Raw genomic sequence first — 13,931 nt, 5'->3', positions numbered from 1 at the left:
CGCACATTTAAAAAAGGGAAATATTTGCCATCGGCGCGCTGGCCGAACGTCGCGCCGGTCGCGTGCGAGGCGTACGATCAAACTTCATCATACGGCCACAGCTAGCTCCCGCAAAAGTGCCATGTGTTGGTAGGACCCACTCACCGCTCAAACCACTCATACCTTATCTCTTCAGGACCAGATATTCCTCTTCCTCATCCTTTCTCTTGGTAGACAGCCATGGGAGACATCTATCCCTCTCTCGCTCCCCAACCCGTGCGGCACGGCCATGGGCGCCGTGACAGGGAAGACTAGGGTGCATGGGGCTGCTCGGCGCTGCTGCCCGGGAGGTGCCGGGCGCTGGTGTAGAGTAGACGAAGGAAGGGGAAGAGGTGAATCGGGGAAGGTACAACCATGGCGGCAGGGGGAACTGCGGACGGCGGGGCCCGGTGCTACAGCCACAACGACAGAAGCTACATCCGGTGGCGCGTGGAGCTGCAACCGCAGCGACATGGAGCTGCAACCATGGCGGCGACCAGGAGCTACGACGCCGACGATGCTGGAGCCGGCCAGTTTTTTTGCTGGAACGGGCGACAGGAGGTGCTACAACCGTGGCAGCAAAATGTTGGAACCAACAGCCATGACCTCCAGCAGGTTTTTTTTTTGCGTTTACCAGCCATTGTTTTTGCTCGAACCTTTTAAGCAATTTTGCTAGAACCGGCGATTTCCATGCATGCGAGTACAAAAGTATTTTTTTGCTGGGATTGCAATTTTTGGTGCAGCCGGTGAGAAAGTTTGCTTCAACCACCCATCTTTTTTGCTAGAAGTATCAGAATTTTTTGCTACCACCTTGTTTTGTTTTGTATTTTGCTGTAACCAGCCTAAAATTTTGCTACCAACATCTTTCGATTTTGCTGGAACCGGCTTTTTTTCTGCTTCAATCAACTAACTGAAGATTTTTGTTGCTTTCAATTTCTTTGCTAGATGAGGAACCGGCTATTTAAAAAGCTTCAACCATGTACTGGGAAGCTGCAACCGCATGCACGAGAGCTGCAAGCCGTCTACACCGGAGCTACAACCGGAGGCGCCAGACGCCGGTGAGGCTGCAAGCACGAAGCACTCGGAGTTGTAGCCGACGGCGATGTATGCTGGACTGGAGATGATGTGTGCTTCAATGACGGGAGATTGAAACCTGCTGCTAGGTCTGGCGAGCGGCATCAATGGAGGGGGCGTTGCTGGCCGTGAAGCATGGCGGCAGTGATTTTGTTTTTTGCAACCTGCGCGACAAGGTGATGCGAACCTGGGATGCCGAAGGTCTGCGGCGGCGATGATGGTGACTAGCGGTGCTGGAGCCGCAGACGCATGCCCGGTGGCACAACGGTTGGAGCGCGCGGGCTGCACTTTGTTCACGATCCACTTTTTCCGGGTAGGAAGAATCAGCGCGTGGAGACGTTTGACTTTGTGCCATGATTATCTAACGGCCATCAGCGCATTAATCTAATGATTTAAAACGGACCGGCCCAAAGTTTCCACCGGCGCCTATCACCCGCCTTTAAAAAATACAGCCACCAAATTTAGGAAACTCATTCCAAGAACATCACACGCACAAACCCGCACGACCCAACTATTTCATGGTACGGTCCCAGCTAGGATTCTACTGGGCCTTACAAGTATTTGGGCCTCTTACACGCAAGGCTGTCAACCTCGTCTTCGTCCTCCCATGAGGCCCATGCCCGCTTGTACAGCACAACGGTGAAGAGACGGTCGGCAGCTGGTTCAGGTTCTATCTCTTCCACCGGACCCAGGCAAGCAACGGGATCGTTCTCGCCAAATCCTTCGGACAAATCATACGCTTCTTCTGTGGAGGCGGCTGTGCAGGCTGCCACGCCCCCCTCAACTTTTCTTTCAATCTCACTCGGCTGTACAAAAAACACAGTATGCAACAGAAGTGAGATATCGGAAGTGACGGGGTTTTCTGCAGAAACAGTACTCGAGAAACTATCAGGAAAAGTCTATGCGTCTCTTGAGCTTACATTCGTTTTGACAGGAACTCCGCCCTGTTTTGCAAACTGCCCATCTGTGCTACCTGAATAAAGCTCGCGCTGCACGCATCGAGAAACAAAAATATGAGCTAGAGAGGGGGGAACAGGGCTTGGTGGAACAGAAGGTAGCCGAACCTGTGGGGATCCGGGCAAAGTATGCTGCTCTCTCTCTCAGTCGAGTACGCAGAGCTTGAGCTTGACATGACACCCGAGCGTGTGTCATCTCCAGTCTAAGCTTTGGAAGGCTTTATAGACACGGGGAGAGCGCGCGGGGACGACAGATTTCGAATTTTGAAAACCTGCCTCCACACACGGCTCGGATGCATCAATGCATTCATAAATACCCAGAGCTACGCTGTAAATTATGAATTTATGTCACCATTTCGAAACGGGGGCAGCCCTGTAGGAGTCTTTAATTTTGGGGTTTCATCCATACATTTCGATATAGCACGGCCAAACGGAGACACATATTCATCATGGGTAAAAAATAAAAAACTGCAGGGGTTGGAAATTGTGCATCTAAAGACGTCCAGTCAACATGACCCACACATAACCAAATGGTAAACGGGCGAATCAGCGTAGCACATTCATCATCTAATGTGAAGGAGGGACTCCGGGCATCATCGACACGAGTGGCTTGCTGCAAGTCGTCCTTCGGTGGCCTGGAACCCCGCATTTGCCGCTTGTGGCCACCTTCCTTTCCTTTTTTGGCATGTCACCTCGATCAGGGCAAGTACTGGCTTTGTGCCCTTTGCCCCTGTAGATGGAATAGAACCTAGACCTTTTCGCGATGTCCTTCTCATAAGGAGCTTTGTCACGGCTAGTGGTTGGTCGGCCACGTTTGTTGTTTCTTTCTGGTGCAAGCAATTCTTGTTCATCATTGTGCATTAGACGTGACGCGGCTTCGGGGAAATCTGAGGCCTGATTCATTGGAGGATGCACAGGCACCAACGTGGCATCACGTGAATTGGTGCGATTGCCTTCCACACTTCTTACTGAGCAAGTTGTCTTGCCGTCGACATACTTTGACCTCGGACCTCCAGCAACTACATTGTTGGATACCTGCTGCTCAACGACGCCCAGTCCGTCGTTGAACGCGCATACCTCAGCGCCTCTTGTTCTAAGTTCAACCAGGCCTGACATCATAAACTCAAAAGCAGCCGGGTTCCTGTCGCCCATATTTCCAACCTCCAGGGCAGTGATGTACATAGCAGAATGCCTGGAAGTAGGCGCATCCGGCTGACCCATGTCTTGTTGATAGTGCTTCAGATGCCCCGGCAGGTTGTCTCTACCGTGTATGCTCCACCTTTTCAATATGTGCCTCGGAGGTATCTGCTTCAGACGCAGCAAAACCATCACCTGCTCAACAGGAAGACAAATGTAAAAACCTCAAATAAACAACACACCTCTAAATACATTTAGATCATAAGAATGGAAGCGAACAACTAACCTGCAACGAGTGACAACAAACCATGCCCATGTGCTCAAACAGGCCGCAGATGCTCGAAAAATAACCAAGGTTATCCGACACGTTAACCTCAAAACGGCACATGAACCACTTCTCACGGTGCTCAGCTTTCTGGTGTGTCACTATGTACTTTTGCTTCTCTATGATTTCTTCGACATCATACCTTCTAGATTCATACAGTATGCCCCCAAAAATCTCAAACATCTTCCTCGTATATATCTTGCTCGCGTGGACTTCAAGAGCGGTATTCACCTTCAGCACAGCACGACTCTATTTGAAAACAAAAGTTTCTTTTCACAGTGAGTATGAGTTACCGTTTGGTCATGGTTTACAGCAGAAAGGTCTTACCAATCTCGTACGTTTCTCCTGGAAACCTTCCTCCTGTTCTCGATCGAATTGGAGCTTGTTGTATTGCTTGACAAAAAGATTCATGGAGCATGACGGGGGGACATACTGCTTCAACATATGGTTTGCACTCTCACTCCTGCCAGTGCTGGTTTGGCGAGCACAAAATTTCTCGGCAAAGTAAGGTTTTGCCCACTTCTCCCTAGTCTCGTATATCTGCGTGAGATATGGATTCGTTTTCAGTGAATATTTGTCAAGAAGTGTTGCTCAGCCGTCCTCGAATTCATCAATAGTCAGCATCTCATGAACAAGCTTGTGGAATTCTGCCCTGAAATCTGACTTCTTGGTGTAATGAGCACCCAAGTTTTCTTTGGCCTTCTTCGGTACGTGCCATTTGCACCAACGATGCGTGGATTCGGGATACACCTCCTCGATGGCTTTTTCCATGGCTCTAGCTTGATCTGCCAATGAAACACACAAAAGTCATGCACCTAGTTTGCTTGACTTTAAACGATACAAACACATATACCTGTTAATACAATAATTGGTTTTTTACCACCCATCATCTTCACGAACTCATCAAAAATCCATTTGAACGTATCCTCGGTCTCGTCTCGCATCAAAACACCCGCATAAAGCACGCTCTCAAAATGATTATTCACCCCCATGAACAGACCAAAAGGCATATCATACAGGTTTGTTTTGTATGTCGTGTCAAAGGTGATAACGTCACCAAAGTGATGGTACTGTGTTTTGCTACGCCCATTCGTCCACATAAGGGTCCGTATCCTACTCTTATCATCTACCTGAACATTGTACGTGAACTCGCTATCTTGTGCTTTCATTTCTGAAAAAATAGCCATCGTCTTTCGCACATCGTCATCAGCTTGCTCCCTGCTAAGCTTTCCACACAGAGTTCTTAAACATCTTTTGGTGAACGGCACATTCTCAACTCTACCAAAAAAGGTTGCGATTATACTATATTGTTCTGTCTCAGTTGGGAAACAAACTCACGCGTGTATTTGTCAATATGCCTATGTGATGGGAAATGCAACTTCTCAGCACAAGTGTTCAGCATGGGGTGGTTGTGATTGGACCTGAATTCGTTGATGTACCATCCTTGGCCGTCTGTTCGGAGAAGCCTTATCATGGCCTGGCATTGACATCGTGTCGATTTCGAATTTACTTCTTTTGGTTTGCCCTGAAATAAAAAAACCAACAAAAAAACAATTACAATGAAACAAGCGTGGTAACTGACCATCCATTGCATACGGAGGGAGATTATACATACCGAGCAGCAGCACACGAACTCCTGCATGCATTTCGTCCCTTTTACATTGGTCCTGTTCTTTGCATATCGAACACCAAATCCAGACTCCCAGGAGTACAGGTTGTAGAACTCATATGCCTCATTTACAGAGTCAAATGTCAGCCCAACGGACGGAGCCACAACTGATTCCGAATCCCTGTCCGCAAACCCAGTTAGTGCTTTTTCCAGCGTGGTAACCCTGTCTGCACTTGTTGCTCGTTCGTCTGGCATGACATCCCTCCGTTTCCTGACCATGTACACAAGCAATTCATTCAGGCCAGCGCGCCAGTTTGAGCGAAAACAGACATGCAAGAATCAGGACTTACCTGCTAACCCAGCCAACTTTGTCGTCCAGAGCTACATATGCGTTCTCCGCCCTGCTGCCCATCTTCTCATCCGAATCGCTGCCGTCTGGGCATAGAACACCTTCGACTGTATCTAATAAATCTGCAAAACGACCGCCGGGGTCATCTTCGGCGACCTCTCGAACTGTGCCCAGTGCTCCCGGGTGCCTTGCAAAACCCGGCGAATCTGGTGAATCTGGCGGCTCGCTCCACCCATTGGATGTCCCAGATTCAGAACGGGGGCCAAGAAACTGGGGGATTGAAAAAAGACGACACACGATTTCCTCTGTGAGCATGAACTCTACGGGGAAGACGAAGAACACAACAGAGATGTTGGGGCAGAGGTACTGACCTGATCTCCGTTTCCGCGGTCTCCATCTCCACACCTTGCTGCCGACCGGCGAGTGGGGAAAGCTAGATGTGCTGCAAGTTCACCGGACGACCCCTCCAAAACACGCCCACCAGACACCAAGAAACATTAATTCCCAGGTCGGGGGGCTATCTCGCCCGTGTATTCATACGAGACTTAAATGCAACATGGGCCAGGCGGCACGACGTATACCGAGTCGTATTCTCACCTTTGTGAATCATGCAGCGGCGTATTGCCAGAGGTCCTATTAAAATTAGGAATCGCGACGCGCGGGAGGACGGCCTCGATATCGGCTGCGTGTGGCCGCATGTCCCAAAAATCCGCGTCGCACACACGACGCCATCTTCGTCCTCCGTGTTACCTTTTCCTCCCTTTTGCGCACATGCACGTGCCGTGTGACGTGTGCTCTTTCTTTCTCTTCTCTTGAGTTTTCCCTTCGGGTATATAGCAAGAAAATGGCATATGATCGGCCTGTGTGTCAACAACGAACCTAGCTCAAGTGCATTTTTACCCGGATCCGCTGCACCCCGGATAAACTACTGTCAACGTCCAGTTGGCCGTGATGCGGTTGTTTCAACAACTTGTTCAACTGCATCTCTGCATGTCTAATACAATACGATCTTTTTACTAGGTTAAGAAAGTACTCCTACAGTCCTACTAAACATTACCCTGAACAGAAAGAAAAGGTAGTAACTGTTGGACAAATAAGCCACGGCCATGTACTGGGCATAGTCCGACTTGTGTCTTTGGTTAGTCTGACTAGTGTCTAGGCTTAGTCCGGCTAGGTACGGGTGCGTGCGTGTGCGGTGTGTGTGTTGGACGCGAGTCCGTGGCAAGTGTGCGTGCGTGGGTGAGTCCGTTGGCGAGGAAGCAGGAGGTGTGAACGCGTCGCCAGCGTTGCGAGTGGCCGCGTCGTCCGCGTTGGAGCGCGGCAGATGCGCGAGCCAGGATGTGCGGGACGTGGCGAGTGGGTTGACTGGGCGCGGCATGGCGTATGTGTGCAGGCGTATAAGTCTCCCCATCCCTGTGTATTCTTGGTGTGACTCGAGCTTTGTGCTTGAGGATAAAAGCTGTCCGGCGGTGGTGGCGTACGTGCGCCTGGAAACCCACCTGTGTCCACCATATTCTCCTTCTTCGTCCTTCACTTCTCCTGCGTGTGCCTGAGAGAGAAGTACAGAGAGAGAGAGCTCCGGCGAGCGAGGAAGAAGACCGTGGAAACAATAATTGGTATCAGAGCTTAGGTTCGGGCAATCACCAGTGACTATGGTGCTCGTTGTTAGGTTGATCTCTATCCCGTTCGAACCCAACGGGTCGAACGGTCCCCTGACTCGCGCCCTGATCGGGGGCGCCCAACTAAACAATGGTTGGTGGGCCCCTGTCGCCAGCGCAATATAAAAAGGTGGGGCGCCGGGGCATGGATTACGAGGTTGACCGTGCACCACAACACCACCGAAACACCAATCCGATCTAGGGTTTTGCGCTAGGCCGACGGGAAGCTCCGCCGCCACCACCTCGCCCACACTTCGCCATCACCATGGCCGGTGCTGGATCGAGTTCGTCCGCACCAGGAGAAGGTAGGTTACCGGATCTACTAGCCTACTCCGATCATAAGGTTCTATCAATGGTATCAGGTAGCCAGATCGGGCTAGAAGATTTTCGGTAAAAAGAAAACAAAGAAAGGAAAGGATCCCCAAACCCCAAAGAACCCTAGCAGGGCACAGGAAAAAAAAGAGATCCCCAAAAGTTCACCAGACTAGGGCCTCGGGCCTCGCCGGCAAAGAGCGCCGCCGCAAGGCCGCGCCGTTCCTCTCGATCCGGACGCGCATCGGCATGCCGAGGCGTCGGACGAAGAACTACCCCACACGGGGCAAAGGGCATCGCGAACAAACCGCTCGACGGCGGCGCGCTCACCGCAAGGTGGACGCGCAGCCAGCGAGGGGGGTGACCACGACGCCGCAGTATAGTGCTCTGCCGTCGTCGAACACGAATGGGAGCAGAAGGGGCAAAGGAGCCTCGTCCTCTCTGTCACTGTAGGTGGAGATGGAACGGGGAAGAGGGAGAAGCTCGTGCGCGGCTCGCGCAGTGCGGTTGCCTATCGCCGTCGCCGGCGGCCGACGGAGTCCCGACAGCGCTGCAGGCATCGCTCTCTCTCTCTCTGCCAAAGGAGGAAGGGGAAGGGGCTGGCTCGGCAGGGCGCCGCCCTGGATCGCCGCTCCGCCCTGGCTCGCCGCGCCGGCGGTGGCTCTAGCACCGGAACCGAGCGGACAGGTGAGAGAGGAACGGCGAGCGAGAGAGGCGCGTGGGGGCGAAATGGTTAGGGTTTCCCCGACTGCGCGGCGCGGTGGCCTTTTTGCTCGGCCGAAACGGGCGCTGGACCGTCGATCTGAATCCAACGGCCGCGCTGAAACCCTAGCGCTCCACCGGGCCAACTGGGCCGAAAGTGCAAGCGGGCTACGTTGCATGCTGGGCCGCGGCCAGCAGCCCCGGGCGCAGCCGCGCAGGCGCTGGGCCGATGGCTGCAGTTGCGGGCTGCCCAGGCCGACTGCCGCGTGCAGTGGGCTGTGCTAAGCTCGTTTCTCTGGTTTTTTTCAAGTGCAGAGTTTGTTGATTTCTGTCTAGTCTTTGGGCAGATTTAATAGGTTTTCTATGCATATTTTTCCAACGAAATTTTTTGTCTAGAAAATAGAAAAGTAAACAGAGAGAAGAGAAGAATAGAATATTTTCATAAAAAGAAATGTTCATGAATTTCTTATTTGGTCAAAGAAAAGTTTTTGTAAAAAGTAAAAAGTTCATGAATGTTTTATTCATGTTTTTCCCCTGCGTAAATAATTAGTGCTCTTTAAAAGAAAATAAAAGTTTAAAAAGAATTATGTTTTTAAGAGCATGTTAAAGTGATTATTAAAATAAATATGATTATGTTATTTTTGATGACCAACGTTATTAATAACATGATTTAGAGGTGCATTTATTTCTAATATTTTGCCCAACGGTAATATAGATTTAATTGCATAGACAATTGTATGCTTAATTTGACCAACATTAGATTATTGCATATGATTATTATACTGATGTCACTTAAATTGTGATTTCAGGAGGCTTTCACTTGATGAGTTGCCTAAAAGAAGTTCCGACACTCAGAGGTGACAACCACACTGAGTGGAGGAAGAAAGTTGAACTGGCATTTATTTGCGCTGATCTTGACTGGGTTGTGGTGAAACCACAGCCGGTCAGACCCACAGAGCCAGTAAGAGAGGCCACTGATGATGATGCTGCATGGGCTAAAAAGAAGGGGGCCTATGCTCCTTTGGAGCAGTCCTACCTCATAGATAACCAAAAATGGGTCAATGCAAACAAAAAGTGCATGGCTTTTATAAAGAATACAATTGAGAGCGCCATTGTGGGCTCCATTGCAGAGTGCACTTCCGCAGGGGAGTTGCTTACAAAGATAAAGAGCTAGTTCACTGGCTCTTCAAAGATCTATGCCACCCAGGTGTTAGAGCAACTGGTGACAGAATGCTACACAGGTGGTAGTCGTGGAATAAGATAGCACATCCTCAGGATGAGTAATATGGCAGCAAAGCTCAAGCCCATGGATGCGGATCTGGAGATCAAACCAGCGCTCCTGGTCCACCTGGTCATGGCTTCACTGCCACAGGAGTTTGCAACTTTTGTTGTAAACTATAATATGTCACCTGAAACATGGGACATTGAAAAGACAATAGCAATGTGTGTCCAAGAAGAGGACAGACTCAAAGCCTCACATGGTGGTTCACTCAACTATGTGAAGGAGTACAAGATAAAGAACTACAATCAAAACAACAAAAGTTCTCCTTCAAAGAATGGAAAAGCCCCCTATCAGCATCAGCATCAGCAACAACCTTTCTCAGTGGACAAAGACACGTGTCTCCACTGCAAGCAGAAAGGGCATTACAAGAAAGACTGCGCTGCTTGGTTGAAGTCAGTCATGGCAAAAAGAGGTAACAATATAGTTTCATTTGTCAATGAATCCTTGTATACACAGTTTTCAAAATCCACTTGGTGGATTGATTCAGGAGCAACTGTTCATGTTGCAAATTCTTTACAGGGATTCCATTCGACGCGAACTACGCTAAGAAGCGAAAGACGCATTGAAGTGGCAAACGGAGTTGAAGCAGAAGTTGAAGCTGTCGGTGACATCTCCTTGGAGTTAGCTGGCGAATTCAATCTTCTACTTAGAGATGTTTTATTTGTTCCATTATGTCATAGAAACTTAATTAGTGTTTCTTGTTTGGACAAAGATAATTATGAATGTCATTTTGGACATGGCAAGTGTGCCATTTGGTATAATAATGCTTATGTGGGTGATGCTTTACTACATGATGAGCTTTATTTGTTATCACTTCGTGAAAAAGTTTATTCTGTTTGCAATGTGAAAGAAAATGTTTCCGTGTCGAATAAAGAGCAAAAGAAAAGAAAAAGAACATTCGACTCATCGGAACTATGGCACTGTCGCTTGGGCCATATTTCGAAGGGGAGAATAGAAAGATTAGTCAAAAGTGAAATTCTTCCTCCGTTAGAATTTTCAGATTTAGAACAATGCATAGATTGCGTTAAAGGAAAGTACGTAAAACAAATCAAAAAAAGGTGCAATCCATAGCACAGGCACACTAGAAATCATCCACACTGATATTTGTGGACCATTTCCGGTGAAAAGTGTGGATGGATATGACTCGTTCATAACATTCACAGATGATTACTCTCGCTATGGATATATTTATCCAATCAAAGAAAGATCTGAAGCATTGGATAAATTTAAAATATTCAAAGCTGAAGTTGAAAATCAGCATGATAAAAGAATAAAGATAGTTAGGTCCGACCGTGGGGGAGAGTACTACGGTCGGCACACTCCATATGGCCAAGTCCCTGGACCTTTTGCAAAGTTCTTGCAGGAGACTGGCATAGTTGCCCAGTATTCAATGCCGGGCGAACCTCAGCAAAATGGAGTAGCTGAAAGGCGCAACCGTACACTTATGGATATGATGCGCAACATGATGAGTTATTCCAACTTGCCATTGGGATTATGGATGGAGGCGCTTAAAACCGCCATTCACATTCTCAATAGAGTACCAAGCAAGTCGGTGCCCAAAACACCGTACGAGCTATGGACAGGAAGGGTGCCATCCCTACAACACTTCAGGGTGTGGGGGTGCCCTGCTGAGGCCAAAATGTTTAATCCAAACATTGGAAAGTTAGATCCCAAAACAGTGAGTTGCCACTTCATTGGCTATCCAGACAGGTCAAAGGGTTTTCGTTTCTACTGCCCGGACAGATATACAAAGTTTGTAGAAATGAGACATGCAGTCTTCTTAGAGGACGAAATGATGAGGGGGAGCTTGGTAGCTCGGAAAATTGATCTTGAGGAGAAGAGGATGCATGTACCTAATCCGATGATCCAGGAGCCATTTTTCTCACTACCAGTTGCAACTCCACCCATGACAACTATGGGGGCAGACCCGGAACCTGTCCGTCAGGAGCCGACTGAACCCGTTGTTGAGCATGAAAGGGAGGTGCAACAGCAAATTTTAGAAAAAGTGCCAGAAGTTGAGGCACAGAATGTGCCAGAAACCGAGGCCCTTAGAAGGTCTACACGACCAAGAAAGTCAGCTATTTCTACTGACTTTAAAGTTTATAACACAGAAATGGTTCATATGGAAAAAGATCCCACCTCATATGAAGAAGCCATGAGAAGCCCTCATTCATCGATGTGGATGAAGGCAATGGAAGACGAGATGAAATCAATGAGTTCCAAAGATGTTTGGGACTTAGAGGAAATTCCTAAAGGAGCCAAATTAGTAGGCTGCAAATGGGTCTACAAAATTAAGTATGACTCTAAAGGGAATATAGAAAAATATAAAGCACGACTCGTGGCAAAAGGATTTACACAAAGAGAAGGGATAGATTACAAAGAGACATTTTCTCCGGTCTCATGTAAGGATTCCTTCAGAATCATAATGGCATTAGTTGCTCATTTTGATTTAGAGTTACATCAAATGGATGTAAAGATGGCATTTCTCAACGGAGATTTAAAAGAAAATGTCTACATGAAACAACCCAAGGGTTTTATCATGGAAGGCAAGGAAAATATGGGATGCCGCCTAAAGAAATCCATTTATGGACTAAAGCAAGCCTCTAGGCAGTGGTATTTAAAGTTTAATCAAACGATTAAAAGTTTTGGATTTAAAGAAAATATTGAGGATAACTGCATTTATGCAAAGTTTAAAAATGGGAAATATATTTTCCTAATCTTGTATGTGGATGACATTCTGCTTGCTAGCAGTGATGTTAGTCTACTACAAGAAACAAAGAAGTTCTTATCCTTGAATTTTGACATAACAGATCTTGGTGAAGCATCATATGTTTTGGGCATAGAAATTCACCGAGATAGAAACAATGGAGTCTTAGGACTATCGCAGAAAGCATATTTGGAGAAGGTTCTTAAAAAGTATAATATGCATGCGAGTAAAGCCACACCTGCTCCTATAGTTAAGGGCGACAATTTTGGGAAATTTCAATGTCCCAAGAATCAGTATGAGATCGATCAAATGAAAGGAGTACCATATGCTTCGGCAGTTGGCAGCTTACAGTATGCACAAGTGTGCACTCGCCCTGACTTAGCCTTTATCACTGGGGTACTCGGTAGATATCAAGAGAATCCAGGCATAGAGCACTGGAAGATGGTAAAGAAAGCATTGCGTTATGCGCAAGGCACGAAGGACTACATGCTAACATACAGGAGATCTGATTCCCTAGAGATAAAAGGGTATTTAGACGCAGATTTTGCGGGGGACAAAGATGATAGAAAATCCACGTCAGGATACGTATTCACCCTCACTGGGGGAGCTATTTCGTGGAAAAGCTCCAAACAGTCGACAGTTGCATCATCCACGATGTATGCAGAATTCATAGCATGCTTCAAAGCCACGGGGCAGGCGATATGGCTAAAGAAATTTGTACCCGACTTGAAAGTGGTAGATTGTATTCACAAACCACTAAAGATGTACTACGACAATCAGCCCGCGGTATTTTACGCTCACAACAACAAGTCGAGTAATGCTGCCAAAACAATAGAGATAAAGTACTATGTTGTGAAAGATAAAATCCAGGATCAAACTATAAGTCTCGAGCATATAAAGACAAAAGATATGCTTGCGGATCCGCTGACGAAAGGCTTACCACCCAATGTGTTCAAGGAACACTTAGCCGGCATGGGTTTAAGGGAAAGCCTTATGGTTCCTGGATAGGCCCAAAAGGAACAGAATTTGTTTCTGAACATAACGTATGTTGTAGCTGTATGATTCTATCGGCAATTGAGCTGTGACGATAAAACATGCTCTATGTACCAATATGTGATGAAACAAATAAACTAGAAAGCATAAGGTTAAAAGTAAAGTTGAGATCAAGGGGGAGAATGTTAGGTTGATCTCTATCCCGTTCGAACCCAACGGGTCGAACGGGCCCCTGACTCGCGCCCTGATCGGGGGCGCCCAACCAAACAATGGTTGGTGGGCCCCTGTCGCCAGCGCAATATAAAGAGGTGGGGTGCTGGGGCACGGATTACGAGGTTGACCGTGCACCACAACACCATCGAAACACCAATCCGATCTAGGGTTTTGCGCTAGGCCGACGGGAAGCTCCGCCGCAACCACCTCGCCCACACTTCGCCATCACCATGGCCGGTGCTGGATCGAGTTCATCCGCACCAGGAGAAGGTAGGTTACCAGATCTACTAGCCTACTCCGATCATAAGGTTCTATCACTCGTCCCACACGGCGGCGGCGCGGGCGGATCGGTGTCGATGGCGATGCCGATGCTCACGCTGGACAACTACACGGTGTGGGCGATCAAGGCGCAGGCGATCCTCGGCGTCCACACTGTGTGGGAGGCGGTGGCGTCGGGCGATGCGGCGGTGAACGCGCGGAAGGACAAGACGGCGCGCGCGTTGCTGCTCGGAGCGCTGCTAGAGGACGTGTTGCTGCAGGTGTCGACCAAGCTCACCGCCAGGGAGGTATGGGACTCCCTGAAGGTGAGGTTCGTC

At 48.4% G+C, this 13,931-nt stretch overlaps 2 protein-coding genes across 2 annotated transcripts; one reads left to right on the top strand and one right to left on the bottom strand.

Moving 5' to 3' along the window:
• The first annotated feature begins 231 nt into the window (after window positions 1–231).
• On the top strand, window positions 232–1,491 carry LOC119349526. The gene is made up of 2 exons (XM_037617568.1): window positions 232–633; window positions 964–1,491. The coding sequence occupies exons 1-2, from the start codon at window positions 394–396 to the stop codon at window positions 1,078–1,080; spliced, it is 357 nt and encodes a 118-aa protein (XP_037473465.1). The 5' UTR covers window positions 232–393; the 3' UTR covers window positions 1,081–1,491.
• Window positions 1,492–2,530: 1,039 nt separating this feature from the next.
• On the bottom strand, window positions 2,531–4,360 carry LOC119311996 (protein FAR-RED IMPAIRED RESPONSE 1-like). Its single transcript, XM_037587717.1, has 3 exons — window positions 3,838–4,360; window positions 3,472–3,759; window positions 2,531–3,380 (listed from the first exon to the last, which is right to left on the bottom strand). The coding sequence occupies exons 1-3, from the start codon at window positions 3,952–3,954 to the stop codon at window positions 2,616–2,618; spliced, it is 1,170 nt and encodes a 389-aa protein (XP_037443614.1). The 5' UTR covers window positions 3,955–4,360; the 3' UTR covers window positions 2,531–2,615.
• Between the last annotated feature and the right edge of the window lie 9,571 nt (window positions 4,361–13,931).

Source organism: Triticum dicoccoides, chromosome 1B, assembly GCF_002162155.2.
Source record: "Triticum dicoccoides isolate Atlit2015 ecotype Zavitan chromosome 1B, WEW_v2.0, whole genome shotgun sequence".
NCBI lineage: Eukaryota > Viridiplantae > Streptophyta > Magnoliopsida > Poales > Poaceae > Triticum > Triticum dicoccoides.
The sequence above is the reverse complement of the archived record's forward strand: the minus strand, read 5'-3'. Positions and strand labels throughout refer to the sequence as shown.

Bases quoted from the DNA above. Each gene is read 5' to 3' on its own strand.
- LOC119311996 (XM_037587717.1), bottom strand. From the start codon at position 3,954: ATGTTGAAGCAGTATGTCCCCCCGTCATGCTCCATGAATCTTTTTGTC. The intron at 3,760-3,837 runs GTAAGACCTTTC...GTTTTCAAATAG, and splicing joins AGGAGAAACGTACGAGATTG to AGTCGTGCTGTGCTGAAGGT. The intron at 3,381-3,471 runs GTTAGTTGTTCG...CCTGTTGAGCAG, and splicing joins TTTGTTGTCACTCGTTGCAG to GTGATGGTTTTGCTGCGTCT.
- LOC119349526 (XM_037617568.1), top strand. From the start codon at position 394: ATGGCGGCAGGGGGAACTGCGGACGGCGGGGCCCGGTGCTACAGCCAC. The intron at 634-963 runs GTTTTTTTTTTG...TTTCTTTGCTAG, and splicing joins ACAGCCATGACCTCCAGCAG to ATGAGGAACCGGCTATTTAA.